Source organism: Mchenga conophoros, linkage group LG5, assembly GCF_057382185.1.
Source record: "Mchenga conophoros isolate Kocher_MC1m ecotype Shallow Benthic linkage group LG5, M_conophoros_male_GT1.1, whole genome shotgun sequence".
Classification (NCBI taxonomy): Eukaryota; Metazoa; Chordata; class Actinopteri; order Cichliformes; family Cichlidae; genus Mchenga; species Mchenga conophoros.
Window position 1 is genome coordinate 10,512,326 of NC_140530.1, and position 14,710 is coordinate 10,527,035.

A 14,710-nucleotide genomic window follows, 5' to 3' on the forward strand; every position below is an offset into this window, starting at 1 on the left:
TCGTGCACAACAGAGAGCATGTGCAGAAGAACAGGCGATAGCCAGTACTACTAATTGTTGTTCATTAACTTTTGGCCAGAGAAGCTGTTGCATGCTCTTTTTTTAAGTTACCTGGCTAATTTAGTGCAATACCTCCACCTAGACTCTGGTTTCTTTAGGGCAGGTCTGACTGAAGGGCTTTGCTTGCACAAAGTATCAAAGCGGATAATCCTGTGCTTTCTCTTAAAAAGCAGCGTATTAATGTTTTTGGAAATTGTTAGAATAGAATAGAATAGTCTTTTATTGCCATTGTTCATCTGGTTATTTCAACTGTGTCTTAAACTACATTTTAAGACAAAGAAAGAATATTGTCTACTTCCACAAATCTATAATAAAATCAAAATATACCGTGGCTATTTTAAAGGCACAGTGTGTAAAATCTTGCCTAGATGTCAGTAGATTGCAAACTGCAGACAACTGAATCCTCTGTGGTGGCTGCCATGAGACAAATAACTCACCCTGCCATTTCTTCAGCCAGGTGTCCACGTCTATACATTGTGGAAGAGCCTGCAAAACTTTGTGAAAGGAGTCTGATAGGAGTCAATGGGTCTGTGAAGCTCACTTATGCCCGATGACAGTGGTGAGTTGTTGAGGATATCCTGAACCTTTCTGTTGGTAAGACTGCTGTTTTCGTTGCTGCTCTAATCAAGTAATCAAGCTGTTTATCAGAGGAAAAGTGAGAATTTTAGGACAGTCAAGCATAAAAGTAGCAAAATGTTAGCTTATAAGCAGCTGTTGTTGTTTAGCTGGGTCTTCTCAGCTGTCCAGAGATGGAAGAGTGGCATGTGTAATCTGTTGAATATGCAATTGTGACAATATCAGGAATAAATAAGCATGTTTATGCTTGTGTTGGTGTGTTAGAGTCTTAACTGCAGTTCAGAAGACGAGGTTTGAGATGAGGAGGAAGAGGATGAAGTGGAAATGAGGGAAGAGAGAAAACAGAGAAAACAACAAGACATAACGAGAAAGATGATGAATACACAATGACATACAAATGTTCACATATATGGTTTGAAAGGGAAAGAAGTAACTTATAAGGTGAACGATGTAAGTTAGCCAGTGTACAGGCACAAACACCGGGTGTAATGATGGTGTAATGTCTTTTTCGGCCACTGTATTCAAGAGGCTGGGAAACATGGCGGCCTCCACAAAGTGGAGCCTGCTCCTGTGTATTTTTAATGGCTTAATTCCAAGTTGTGTTTAAATCGCAGGCATCCACTGGTTTGAACCTGATGCTGATCATCACTCTGAACCATTACATGGTTTAATATCCTGTGATCTAACACATTATTACACACTAATCAACTTATATTCATGAGCACAATATATTATTTCCTATTAAATGACCTTAAAAAATTACCTAAGTTCACCTTTAAATTTTAGTTTGTTAGTTTGATTAAAGTTGTGCATAAGTGGGCGTGCGTTCATGTTTATTCAGACTGAGATGCCAGCGTGACTGGAAATAACAGAGTTAATTTGACTGTGCCAATCAGAATGCTATGACTATCAATTTAATGATCTCAAGCTGCTGGGATTCCACTGTTGAGATTACATTAAGTACAAACCCTCCTGATGCTACAGTGAAAGGGACATTATTGAGAGCAAATAGGTTACAGCTTCCACATGTCACTGCACTCACCACCATAGGTTGTCCAAAGAAACGGGCAGACAGAGACACCTACTGGACATGAAAACAGTAAATTACTTAACAATTTCAAAATAAAAGCCTGGTCATATTCATGGTCAAACAACACTTTATTCACATTGACTATCAGCACTCTATTAAAAGGAAGTATTGGCTAAAAAAAGAAAAGAAAAGAAGCTAACAAATGCAAGAAGTAAACTTCACATCAATGAGTATTACACTGTTTTGTTTTTCTTCCGGCGCAAAGCATACTGTCCATTAATGTACATGGCACAGCTCTTCACAGTGAACCCTTTAAGTGCTTTTCTGATGTAAATAAGGACAAACATACAAATCTCAATGACAATGACATTTCTCAAGCTACGTTTCTCCCTATAAGTTCATTTTATCAACTCGTATCATACAATGAGGTTGCCTCTCCAGTATTATAAAAAATAATGTAAACATTTATATTAATTGCACAACATACATTCAAATACATACTGTACTGTACAGCAAGATTTCAGACTTGTATTGTTATCTTGTAGCACCATGTATAGCAAACTGAACAAACTATTTGGATACTTCTACAGTGTGATACTGACAATACAAAGGAGTAAAATGGCATTCACAAATGACACATTCTGTTACAGGTCACGTAGTCTGGAGGATTGTATCATTGTGAGATGGTGTTGTTAATTTAGACCTCTTCAAGGGCATAAAGAGACTTTTGTTGAATTCTGTGTATGCATTTAAATCATTGCAGGCAAACTCAGGTCATCTCAGATCGCACAGCTGTGAGGAGGATGACCTGTAGTAACAAAGGACATTCATCGGTGTTAAGAATAACTATAATACAAAAGAGTATGGCGACATGTTTGATGCAGTTGGTTGTTTGTTAAGTCCACTTTACTTCCATGTGCAGACACGTTGGTGCAGAGAAAGAATACAACATATGTCTTAATGTTACTCCAAGTGTGAAATAGTTAGCTAATCCACATGTGCCGCAGAGACATCACAAGGCCATGACGTCATTGTGTAGCAGCAGAAGTGACGTGTTACTCATCATATTTCCACACAGTCTCACATGACATGAAAGAAAGCTGATTAAAGCTGAGACATTGTATATTATCTACAAGCATTAGTGGTATACTGAAAGGCTTGCAGACACCAAACTGTTCCACTTGATTTACAGAATCTTGTTGTTGTTGTTAACAATCCTGACAGCTGGGGGTGGCAAAGTTTGCAAATGGATATGAAATATGTTCCAAAATACATAATTGCTGAGTCTTTAGACTTATTGTAGGCCTTAGTATTTCCTACACCCCGGTAGGAGGCTATGAGGAGCAGCTCCCCCGAAAATGAAACCCAGCTTAGAGTGGTATCCCAGCATATGGTCTATCAAAGTCGAGGTCTTCGGGTTTTCTGCACTCTCCATTCTCCTTCCTTCTCTGGAGGAGGCCGATGCGGTTGGTTGTGGGCTGCAGGTGGTTAACCAACCCACCCTTCCCAAATCTGCCCTCTGTGCAAGAGAAACAATTACTGTAAGTTAAATGCACTGCTTGAGGCATTCACTGGAAACCATGGCTCCAGCTGTGGTCTGTTCCTACCAACACTGCGAGGAAAAGCAGGAAATGACAATAACAGAACAGAAAACGCAACACAATGTGACAATGACATATCTGCATTGCTGTAATGAATTTGAGCCGAGAGAGTGAATGAAAATGGTGCAGCAATGCAATGCAGGGAAATGTAAATACAATTAGTAGAGGAGTACAGAAATACAGTAAATAGGGCACCATGCTGTTAAGTCATCTGACCATGCTAAAAAATCTGGATGGAGATGCTGGCTGAGTACAAAGGAGCAGATGGGTTATGACAAACTCACAGCGATTTGGAGGAGGGCTTCTTCACTTTTGGCCTCTTTCGGCGATGAACTGGCCTGAAGCATGCACAGCACGTATACACGCGCGGGACCAATGCACGTGCATGAAGACAAAACCCACACACACACACACACACACACAGACATAGATGCACGCAAGTACACACATGAACACAACCCCGCACACGCGTGCACACACACACACACACACACACACACACACACACACACACACACAATTAGGGTTGATTACAAAAAGGCAGAAGCTGAAAAGCAGCCTTGCATTTTAGCCCTCTTTGGATTTGACTTCTGCATGCTACAATGCTTCAATCACAACAGTGAGGAACCATGGCAGTTCAGAGCTTCCGTTTCAGAGAAACGTGTCTGTATTTTGTTTCCTCAGCTCCCTAGATGACTGGCAATGAGCAGAAACATAACCAAAGACTCAGCAGTAACCTCTCTGAATTCATATTATAACTTGAATTCCATCTGTGATGGTTGTGAAAGCAATCAGCTGCAAGCTGTTTAGAGGAAGAAATACCTGTATTCACTGAAGTAGTTTCGCTCCTTTCCTCCTGAAAAGAAGCAGGGGTAGCATTAATCTTAGTTTCAAATGACTGTTGGCGCTACAATATATGATATTTACCACAGAGATCTTTTACTGACCCTTCTCTGGGCTGCACTGCTTATGTCCTTTGCAGCCCCGTAATTCCATAAGTTGTTGATGCATCAAATTCAGAGCGTTGCGGTCAAGGGTGTTGACAGCATTTATCAGCTGCAGGAATGATAAGGACAAAATGTCAGCAAGGACTTTGGAAATTTTGGGAACTATCCCATGTGCACCATGAATCATGTAGTGGGATTATTTTAAACGTATTATTGGTAACTGCCATTCTGTGTGTCTGTTGAAATAAATACCTGGTACGGGTCAGTGTTGAGGTCAAAATACTCCAGGAAGCCCGTAGCAAATTCACAGAACAGGAAATTGTGTGTGTCATTGATGGTCCTGAGGCACCAGTATGTGTTGTTGTTGGCACTGGTGCATGCACAGAATGGACCCACTGAGGATCAGAGGAAGGGGGAGTTTATAAGGAAGGGAGGGGTGAGAGTGGAAAACAAGAGTTTGAAAAACGTGATTCAAAATATTGTTGTCATCATTTCTGCTCAGAAAATAGTGCCAGAAACAAAGAGGTATGTTCCACCATGATACTCTTTGAACAACTTGCTAAATCCATAGACTATCCCTCACTTGTCCAGAAGGGAGCAGTCTGCCAATGATGGTTGTCATGTGTGAAGCAGGTCAGGCCGGGCATGCTGCACGTGTCGTTGTTCTGAAGCCTCTTGAGGAATTTCCGTAGTTTCTTTCTGCGTTTCTGCTCCTTCTGCAACCACTGAGTCTTCTGCTTTGATGGCATTCTAATAAATACAAAACATACGTCACAACTAGCCTGAGTGAGGAATTCAAAATTACTACACAGTAAACGAGTGTTATACATTTTACCTGAGTGAGAGCATTCGTCCTGCATTAAGTTGGAAAGTCTCCTTATTCGTAGTGAGATAACTGAAAAGACAAAGTCAGCTGTCAGATGTGCTGAATCTCTGTGTTGGTGCTTATCTGTCACCCTTAAATTCTCTCACCTGGGACTGTCGCACTGACATTCCTCTGGTCGCACGTTTTTTAAATGACCTTTGACCTCACGCAAGTTCTTGATTTTTGTCTGCAAGGTTTCGATCTAAAAAGGAAAGTTGCCCCAAATCTAATTAGACACCACAGGCTATAAATAACCTACAATATGTATTAAATATAACAATTAAAAAAGGAACAGTACCTCGTGCTCTATGTGCAATTTGTGGTCTTTCCATGCTTGAAGGGACTTATAGAGGCCTCCATCACATTTAACTGTGTCATTCATAAGAATGGAGCATCTGAAGGGCATAGAAACAATATATATATACATATATATATGTATGTATATGTATATGTATATATACATACACATATACATATATATATTCTAACAGTTGATTTCTGTCTTTTACCTCAGGAACATTACACATTCATGTGGAAAAATGTACACACACACACACGCACCTATATGTGACTTTAATAGCAGCAGGTGTAGCAAGTTTGTTGCTGGTGGTGGGTTTGACAGTCACTTCCATGCCACTGAACTCTTCATTGTCTTCCTCATTCACTCCTCTCCTCCTGTCTCTGGCCCAGCTGCTGTTCCTGGACCCCAGTGGCCAGTAGCCTTTTTCTAGGTCTACGGCATACAGGTCACCGCCCAGCTCAAATGATATAGAGCGGGCCCAACGCTTCCTACTTGTACCCTTACTGGACTTTATCTCTGCAGAAGACGAGACAGATTAATGTAAGACGTGTTTTTGATTCTTTATGTCAGGATAGATGACATAACAGCAACTAAACAGACTGATATAAATCAAAATTCCATGCAAGTTGTATCATATTCTGGGAATCCTTTACAAGCTTTTAATTGGTAATTTGTCTGTTCTATTCTGCCACTTGATGGCAGCACTGACATATCCTTCTGGTCTCATGAATACTTCAACAGCTGGTTATTTTCGCTTGAGATAAATGGCCCCATTTGGAAAGCTTCATAGGCTACTGCAAGGACGATTCAAAGTAAAGAAAAGTTTCTTTCTAAACAAAAGCATCTATTTATAGCAATGACAACAATGTAAGCGACAACAGGAACTGACTCTTTTTGGTGAGAAGCCTCTTCCTCTTCATGATGGATGGTTTGAAGCCGGAATTGCTGCAGTCACAGCTGTCAGAGCTGGATGTGAGAGACAGCTGTGAGGCACCGCTGGCCATCAGAGCCTGCATACGTGGGGCAAAGAGACTAGCCATGCCCTTGCACTTATACAGCCTCAGCTTGCCAGTCGGGTCCTCCACACACTGCCACTTCTGAAAGAAGGCACAGGGAAATATGGATTAACACAGGTCTTTGAGATTTTATAGAGTATAACATAATTTTGACCCAGTCTTTATAGCATGACGATAAAAATCACAGACATCTAAATGAGCACAAGGCATATTCAAGCTGAGCAGTAATAGTAATAATATTAATCTTCTGGGATGAGCCTTTTATGAGTCTTATTCAAACTGGAAAGCTCTTTATACACACGTGCACATGCTCTTCATTTTGGAGGATTAAGAAAAAGACTTTTATGTTCGATGAAACATACAATGACTGCAGATAACTCGGCAGATTGCAACCAGAATGTTAATTATCTCTTAATTTTGTTCTATTCAGACTTCATTAACCTCTCTGTTCGAGATCTTACAGGTCAAGTACCTGTCCTGGCTGCTGGCAGGAGGTCTGGTACTCTTCTTTTTGGCACAGGTCCTTCACCCTCTGATATTTTGGCAGGAAGTTCTCTTCCTGGGCCATTTCCTTTCCATCGGCTCTCTTGTGCGGAGGCTTCCTGAAAGCACAGATAAACAAAAAAACAGAAAATGATTTTTTCTTCAGCCAACCAGACAAGAAGTCTCATGTTGCTACAGGACAATTCCTGGTTTGGGAACAGTTTTCACAAAAGATAATACATTACAATAAAACATACCCTCTCTCCACGAGGAAAGAATCTCTCCATGTTTTACCCTTCCTGCTCAACTGGAACCTGTAAAATGAGACGTTTTCAGAAATCCTGTTAAACCACTTTGTGATATTTGCACAGGATAAACATGTACTCTATTTTAAATGTCATCCTTGCATGGCACTGAGAAGAAAGTGGTGTTCCATTTTTATGTTTGGATTGCAGATTTCATTATGCCCATGAAATAAACAGAGTTCAACTCTCAACCTTTTTGACACATTCCTGGTATTTTAAATGCTATTCAAAAATACGAAGAACACGAAGATAGTGAGTTTATAAAGTAAAGTAGGTACTCACCTATTGACTGGTCGGTCTGTGTCTAGCAGCTTGAGGATAGACTTGCCGTCCATTTCTGCAGGGATATCAACACCAGCCATGTCCAGCAGAGTTGGTGCCAGGTCAATGTTCAATACTATGTGAGGATTACTGCAGGACAACAAGAACATTTTTTTCTATAGAACTAGATAGAAGAAAATAGTCACAATGGTATTTACCTTTATCCCTATACTGAATGCAAGAGAAAAACAACGAGTCTCTTACACAGCACCTTGCTCCACATTAGGTCCTCGAATGTAGAAGGGTACACGGATATCAAACTCATAAGGCATTGATTTGCCCTTCACAAGACCAAACTGGCCAATATGGTAGCCGTGGTCTGAGGTGTAAATGAGGTACGTGTTGTCCAGTTCACCTGTCTCCACCAACATGTTGTACACCTACGGAGGATATAGTTCATTGAACACTCACACAGTGTGAAAAGTTTTACTTCTGTTTGATAGCTCAAGTCTCTTGTGCCAGATTGTGGGAAAGGAGGATTGAACAATTTACCAAGTGTGTCAGTGAATACATTATACAGTCCCAGTCAGAACAAGCACAGATCTCCCAGGATTTAAGGCTGTCAGATGAGATGTGTGTGTGTGTCTGTGTTTAAGCATATGTCTGTCTGCTTGTCTGAATACCTTCTCCACACTGTCATCCACCGACAGCAGAGTCTGCATCCTCCTGCGCTGAAGCATGTTAGTGAACTGCATGTGGACAGGCTTCATAGGTCCAGTGTAGCGTAGGATCCAGTGCTTGTCTGGGTTAGGGGCATAGTTGTAGCTGGGGGTTCTAAAATGAAAGATAACAACAAAAAAGCTTGAAGCTTGAAATTATGTGGTGTAATAAGCATTTCACTTATACCGATTCTACTTACATTTTAAAGGAGACAGAGTTCTTTTTGTACTAGTCACCGTACATTTGCACAGAGATGTTTCCATATTCTTTAGCTGTAAATTGAATCATAGAACCAAAACGCATGCATTCACAGCAACATTTTCTTCCTGTGCTGGCTAATGTCTCCAATCCTTTTCCCCCAAAGTAGCCAGAAAACTGTTTATGGAACGCTAAAGTGGAGGTTACATAAACCATGTAAAATGCAATCAATAGGTCTGCACACAGTGAGCCCAGTTTGATCAATATTTAACTCCAAGCCATACAGAACTGTATTTGGGAATAAAAACTGCTAAATAGCTAATGAGATCCTAAAAGAAAATACCTTTAATGTTTAAAGTGGATCGATTTGGCTTTTAAGAAATGCTAATGTCCCGAAGCTTATTCTGCAGCGAGAAATCTAATGTACTGTGAAGATGTGTCTGTAATGTGCCAAGGTGAGAAGAAGGTTTACCACTAGAGGAGTGCAGGACTTTTACTGCCTCTCTCTCTTAGTGTGGTTGATAAGGACAGAGGGAGATGGAGTGAGAAAATAGCCAGAGAAGGCTCTCACAGAAAACATCACCCGAGGGAGAGGAAATTTATGGAGAAAGAGCAATTAAAAGTTTGCACAAAGACACTAGGGCTGAATTTTCAGAATATTCTATGTGTTTAAAGCTTGTGTGGCACAGGTTAATGGTGCTGGAGGGATTAGATGAAGCAGCAGGATGGTGTGAGGGGGTAGAAATTGGAGTCTCATTACTGGCCTTGGCTACATCTCTAGAGGCTAATAGCAGCTCTGCCATTAGCTAGCAGCACTAGGCAGCCAGTGAGCACAAAGGGTCAGGAAGAAAAAAATGGAGGTGTTAGGCGTGTCTGTGTGTGTTTGTGTGTGCACATGGCTTCATCATTACCTAAGCTCTATACATACATCATTCCTCTCTTCTTGTACCACTGACAAAATGCTACAAATTAGCAGGTCTCATTACGGTGGTACCACTAATGTGAACAATGCACGAGCCAAATAAACTGGAGCAAAGCATTGGCAGTGGAAGGAAAGGCATCGGCTGCCAACAACATTCTGCAGGCAGAGGAGGATGAGATTGAGTCGAGATTATGGAATTTGTGTCATCCTGGGTCATAGAAGCAGAATGAATGCACAGATGACTCATATGCAAGCAAATAGGTCTGGATGTGAAAATGTAAAAATGTATCTGTGTACTTGTTATCTTTGTCCCCCTGAAACCAAACACGCTTACATCCCATAGGCAAAGCTCCTGTTCAAACAGCTGCCAATTATCTGTGCATGTATTATCACAGATCATCGGAAAACCTGCAACAATCTGCTAACTCGTAACTTGGTCACAGTTTGTTTAGGCAATTTGAAGCTAACTCATTTCCTTACATGTGCTGTGATGCATTGGAGAAAGCGGAGCTGTACTGCGGGGCAGAGTCCTCTGGACCATGTGGAGCAACGTGACTCAGAACCATCAACACAGGCCGGTGAGGGTACAGCCTCTTGGACGTACGGAAGTAGTCGATGCTGTTGTTGGTAATGACATCTGTCAGATAGTCCTGTAAAGTACATGAAATATTATTTATCATGTACTCAGTGAGTGACAGAGGGAGTCAAAGAGCAGAGCACCAGCACTGTGCGAGTCAAAACCAGACGTTACTGATACTGAGTCAGTGGAACTGCTCAATGTTTTAACCCTTCATCTTGTTAAGCTACTTTAAAGTGTAATTTTCACGTGTATTATGTTGCTTAAACTTATTGAATTGTTGTTTTCATTTGAACAAAAGCATCACTTTTCACATATTTCATTAAATGATTTTGTATCAATCTCAGCACATGCAGGGATAATTATTCTGTAAAGATACATGTATTTTCTTTTTGATGTCAGAAGAGTGCAATAATACCTTTGTGTAGTCGCTGCTGTGCTTCTCCCGTACACCGTTTCTGCAGAGGGTGTAGTTGTAGAAACGTGAGTTTTTCACCAATGCTACCCACTCCTTCCAGCCAGGAGGCACGTAGGAGCCGTTGTACTCATTGAGGTATTTTCCAAAAAAGGCTGAGTGAAGAACAGGTGCGCAGCAAGTTAATGATGTACTCTTTTTCAGGTTTATTTGCAAATTTCATAACTCAATGGGTACGACTGAAGCTTGATTTGGACTCTGCAACGCTCACCTGTCCTGTAGCCTGAGTTGTTGAGGTGGACAGCAAAGGTGTGCGGCTCGTGGTGGGCCTGCCACGAGGGTGAGGAGCAGTTCTCGTTGTTGGTATAGGTATGGTGATTATGCACATATTTTCCCGTCAGGATGGAGGAGCGGGATGGGCAGCACATTGGCGTGGTGGAGAAAGCGTTTGAAAAATGTGTGCCGCCCTTTTCCATGATGTGCCGAGTTTTGTTCATGGCCTGCATAGAGCCTGGGAGGCAACAGGGGGAAAGGGAGAGAAGGGGGGAGGGGAGGTTGTACGAGGGGACAGGAGGGTAAGAGCAGATTCAAAAGCCAGCAATTGAAATGAAAGGGACCCAGGGGGATGTAAAGCATTCAAGAGGAATGAGGAGTGAGATGTTGAACATAGAGTAAAGAGTGAAAATATAAATATAACCCATGAGGGGGGAAAAACATTATGGATGTGGGAAGATAAAACGAAAGGGGGGAAATAAGATGAGAGAATAAATCTTTTTTTGTAAAGTAACCCATTTGGTCTACTGTGTACTAAAAGCTTTTCAGGCGGATGGTGATTGTTTGGGGAAACAGATGCTTGACCATAAATTCCTGCTTTTCAATGGGAGTTTTCTCACTGGTGATCACAGGAGGACAAAGGATGTCACTGAGGCCATTATGCAGCCACTCCAGCCCAATACGCTGCTAAAAGACTTAAGCGGGTAGGGAGATGGCCAGGGTTTGGCAACCAGACAATGGAAGCCATAGGCCGCCCTCATTTCATGCCAGCGACAGAGGAGCTGGCAAAGGGAACACATGACTTTGAGTGGGCCAGTTGTTATGGTGCCAAGAGGCAGCATTAGGCTGACTTTCCTTTGCTGATGCTGGTGGATACACATGGACAAAATGTCTGTACCCGACAAAGTGAACAGAGATACAGATGCATAATCACACGGTAAACGCACACCACAGAGGATTAATGGAAACATTTTACCCAGTTCTATGTCTTGATCATCAGTGAGAATGAGAATGACGTTGGGTCGGATGTTGCGGATGTGCCGGTCCCTCTGCAAACGACTCCTCAGGCGATATCCGGAAAGATATCCCGAGCTCTCAATCTCTGGGAGAACTCCCACCAGGACAAGAAAGAGAAGGAGAGGGAGAGGGGCGGAGAGCCTCCGCTCTGCCATCACGCCACCTCCTCAGTCACCTCCTTAGTGTTTCTTTCAACACAGAGGAGTCAGCAACTTCCTTACTCAGCCTGAGGAAGAGGACACAGAGGGAAGCTGATGAGAATAAATCATACAAACACACGCACATACACAAAGCTGCACAAGTTAAAAACAGCAGATGCAAGCCTTGCCTGACCATTATGGGGTGCTCTTCCGTACAAATGCACCCGCTTGGGCTGAGCTCAGCTCGTTAATCAATCATTAATGATGCATTGGAGTGGTGTCATTGGCTGATTGTAATGATCTCTGGTGATGAGCACATGGCTGCGAGGCTGGGGCTAATGGGCCTGGGCTGGAGGCCAGCTCGGGCCTCACCTCATCATAACGGGGTTAGGGTGAATGCGAAGAACAGGGGAAGGAGGAGTTGGGTGAAGGAGTGTGAGGCAGAGGTGAAGGAGAGACCGGATGAGAGGAGGGAAATGAAGACAGGGGTCATTGAGCGCAGTGACAACGTGAGGACAAAATATGACTCTAATGAAAATGTTCACCTTAAATCATAAAGTAGACAAGGCACACTACAACAGAAAATCCCCACAGTGTGAAAATGAAAGTAGAAGAATAAATGTGGATATGACACTAAGGTTAATAAAATAGATAAAAACACAAAAACATTGTCTATTTATTGTCATTGTTGCTCAAAAAAATTGAGCACACATTTAACATAACAATTAGAGCCAAGTATGTGTTAAATAGTCTTTTCTCAATTAATCTCTACATGCAGTTTGCCAAAATTACACTTCAGTCCTATTAGCTTTCTAATAACTCCTCCTCATTAACAATACATCCCATTAGAGTTTACCATGGCAACTGTTGGTTATTGTGCCCATGCAAACCCACAGCAGCGGTAACCTGACTTTCTAGTGTAAAAACTCCAGAAACAATGACTGCAAGAACTCACGAAAAATCAACAGTAGAATTGACAAGCGCTACAAGCACTGTAGCTAATTAAGACACATCAGTAAGTGTTCGAGATTTAAGAGTCGTTTTATTTATCTTCATGCAAAAAAAAAACAAAAAACGCTGTATAACGAGGATCACATTTAGTCTCGAAATGAATAAAAACCTTTTTCTTAGAAATAAAGAAATAAATATTTGTTTGTCGTTTTTCCACCTTTGTTTACATCTGAACCTTTCGGAACAAAAATCTGCCTTATAAAATGTAGCGCATTCTCATTTTGATCAAATCCCCAATAAAGTTTAAATAGCATCTAATTTATGATGACACATCAGCAGCTACACACCCCTGTGACCGTAATTAAAAACCGTTTGTAAGCAACAGCAACCCACTGTGATGTTTCGCTGTCGTGAGAAGGTGGGGGTTAGGTATATGTGCTGGGAAGTCCACAATGAGATCGTGACCAGATCAGTCCTGATTCAAAGACAAATACAAAACCAGCACCTTCGTATGTCCTCTGTCTTCCTCCATCGACACACTCATGCAAGCAAATACACACTATGAGTATATCAATACATGATTAAAATGTAGCAGCAGCTGTTTTTGCTCTGCTCTTCTAACCCAGGGCATGCGGTTCTTCCCAGGAGGAGCACATGAGCTCTAACTTGGGGCTCTGTGCTTTTCTGAATTGTCCCTGCTTCCTTCTCATGTTCCCTCCTTGCCTCCATACCTCTTTCATTTCTGCCAGTGTATGAAAAGAAGGCACCAGCAACGAGGGAAATCATAATAAGGGGGGGGAAAAAAAAGAAACCTGCTGAAAGGACACACATTTAACCAACGCTGTCTGCATTCAGTAGTGCAAACCTCATCACCAAAATCATTTCCAGGACATCTAAAGAGAATAAAGAAGAGATTCAGTATGTTGAAAAATTAAAATCATCCTCTGCCTACTGGCTCCTCTTTCAGGGCGGCTTGTGGTGTAGTAGGTACAATGCTTGCCTTTGATAGTTGTTTATCTGTTTAAAAAGCTGATGTGGGCAAAAGCCATCAGGGAAGGCTACCAAATATAGTCCTGACTTGCAAGAAAACATCCAGTTAGATTTTTCACGCTGCTCTATCAATAGCCAAGTATGTAAATGTTGTGTTATTGTCATGCTATGGTGGTGGATATTTCCTGACATTACTCCCATGAGGCTTCCTCCTTTGCCCCGATACTGAGAACTAATTGGATTTTCAGGCTTTTATCAGCTCTAACCGACACACACGGTTCTTTCTTTCCAGCTTGCTCTCCCTCTGTCTGTCTTTTATCTGCTCGTATTGTTTATCTCTTCGGGTGGTAGATGCTACATGAAACCCAAAGAAAAAGCAGACGCAACCATAACCTCCAAACAGACAGAAGACATTGCACCTTGAAGACGTGTGGAAAAAACAGATGGACGACAGTTAAGGAACAGCAGTTGTCAGCCAAGCTGCTCTCAGTCTCCAACAACATGACCGTGTTGGCTTACACGCATTCATAATGCGAGGCAGGCCATGTTGTGTCTGTAAACTGCAGTGATTTAGAGCTCGTTTTCCTGACAGAGATCTGCCCACATCAGCTCTTTGTACTAAGTGAGCTGCAAAACAACAATGCTGATTCAGCCCGATAAGACAGAATGAAAGAAGAAATTTTGCCATTTAGACAGAAGCACAAGACAACTTGAGTAAATATAACTCTCAGCAAAACTCATTAAAGGCTGGGGGCTTGCAGAGGAAGGCTGTGGGAGTAAGCTAGCAGAATATGAGATCATAGGGAATAAGCTTCTAAAAGCATGTATAAAGAACAAGGATCATCTAAGGTTATACTAATGCCAAGCGATGCCTGAAAGTCAGAGCACAGAGGGAAAGTTTTGCTCTTCAGTCATTCGCTTGTAAAGAGGCTTTAAGAGACAGCAGCACTGCATCACCAGATAAAAACTTAATGCCACGCATCTTTTATTGATAAGACTGAATTATAAATGTAGTGACAACAGAGCCGGCCATGTCATAGCATGGGCATGATGGTAAGACGG

The 14,710-nt window shown here is 41.8% G+C and overlaps 1 protein-coding gene across 4 annotated transcripts in view; it reads right to left on the minus strand.

The window, feature by feature from the left end:
• Window positions 1-1,775: 1,775 nt before the first annotated feature.
• sulf2a (sulfatase 2a) overlaps window positions 1,776-14,710 on the minus strand; it is a 47,839-nt gene continuing 34,904 nt past the window's right edge. For 3 of the 4 annotated variants that reach the window (XM_085273208.1, XM_085273206.1, XM_085273209.1), the window contains 20 exons: window positions 11,527-11,793; window positions 10,549-10,788; window positions 10,281-10,432; window positions 9,766-9,935; window positions 8,129-8,279; window positions 7,710-7,885; window positions 7,467-7,595; window positions 7,137-7,193; window positions 6,869-6,998; window positions 6,270-6,477; window positions 5,641-5,896; window positions 5,378-5,474; window positions 5,187-5,281; window positions 5,050-5,109; window positions 4,798-4,964; window positions 4,467-4,609; window positions 4,215-4,323; window positions 4,090-4,123; window positions 3,552-3,605; window positions 1,776-3,185 (listed from right to left, as the gene is read on the minus strand). In XM_085273208.1, the coding sequence (XP_085129334.1) occupies window positions 3,155-3,185; window positions 3,552-3,605; window positions 4,090-4,123; window positions 4,215-4,323; window positions 4,467-4,609; window positions 4,798-4,964; window positions 5,050-5,109; window positions 5,187-5,281; window positions 5,378-5,474; window positions 5,641-5,896; window positions 6,270-6,477; window positions 6,869-6,998; window positions 7,137-7,193; window positions 7,467-7,595; window positions 7,710-7,885; window positions 8,129-8,279; window positions 9,766-9,935; window positions 10,281-10,432; window positions 10,549-10,788; window positions 11,527-11,722 (2,655 nt within the window). In that variant the 5' untranslated portion in view covers window positions 11,723-11,793 and the 3' untranslated portion in view covers window positions 1,776-3,154. The remainder of the gene's footprint in view (window positions 3,186-3,551; window positions 3,606-4,089; window positions 4,124-4,214; window positions 4,324-4,466; window positions 4,610-4,797; window positions 4,965-5,049; window positions 5,110-5,186; window positions 5,282-5,377; window positions 5,475-5,640; window positions 5,897-6,269; window positions 6,478-6,868; window positions 6,999-7,136; window positions 7,194-7,466; window positions 7,596-7,709; window positions 7,886-8,128; window positions 8,280-9,765; window positions 9,936-10,280; window positions 10,433-10,548; window positions 10,789-11,526; window positions 11,794-14,710) is intronic. The other variant, XM_085273210.1, reaches the window with a different exon arrangement.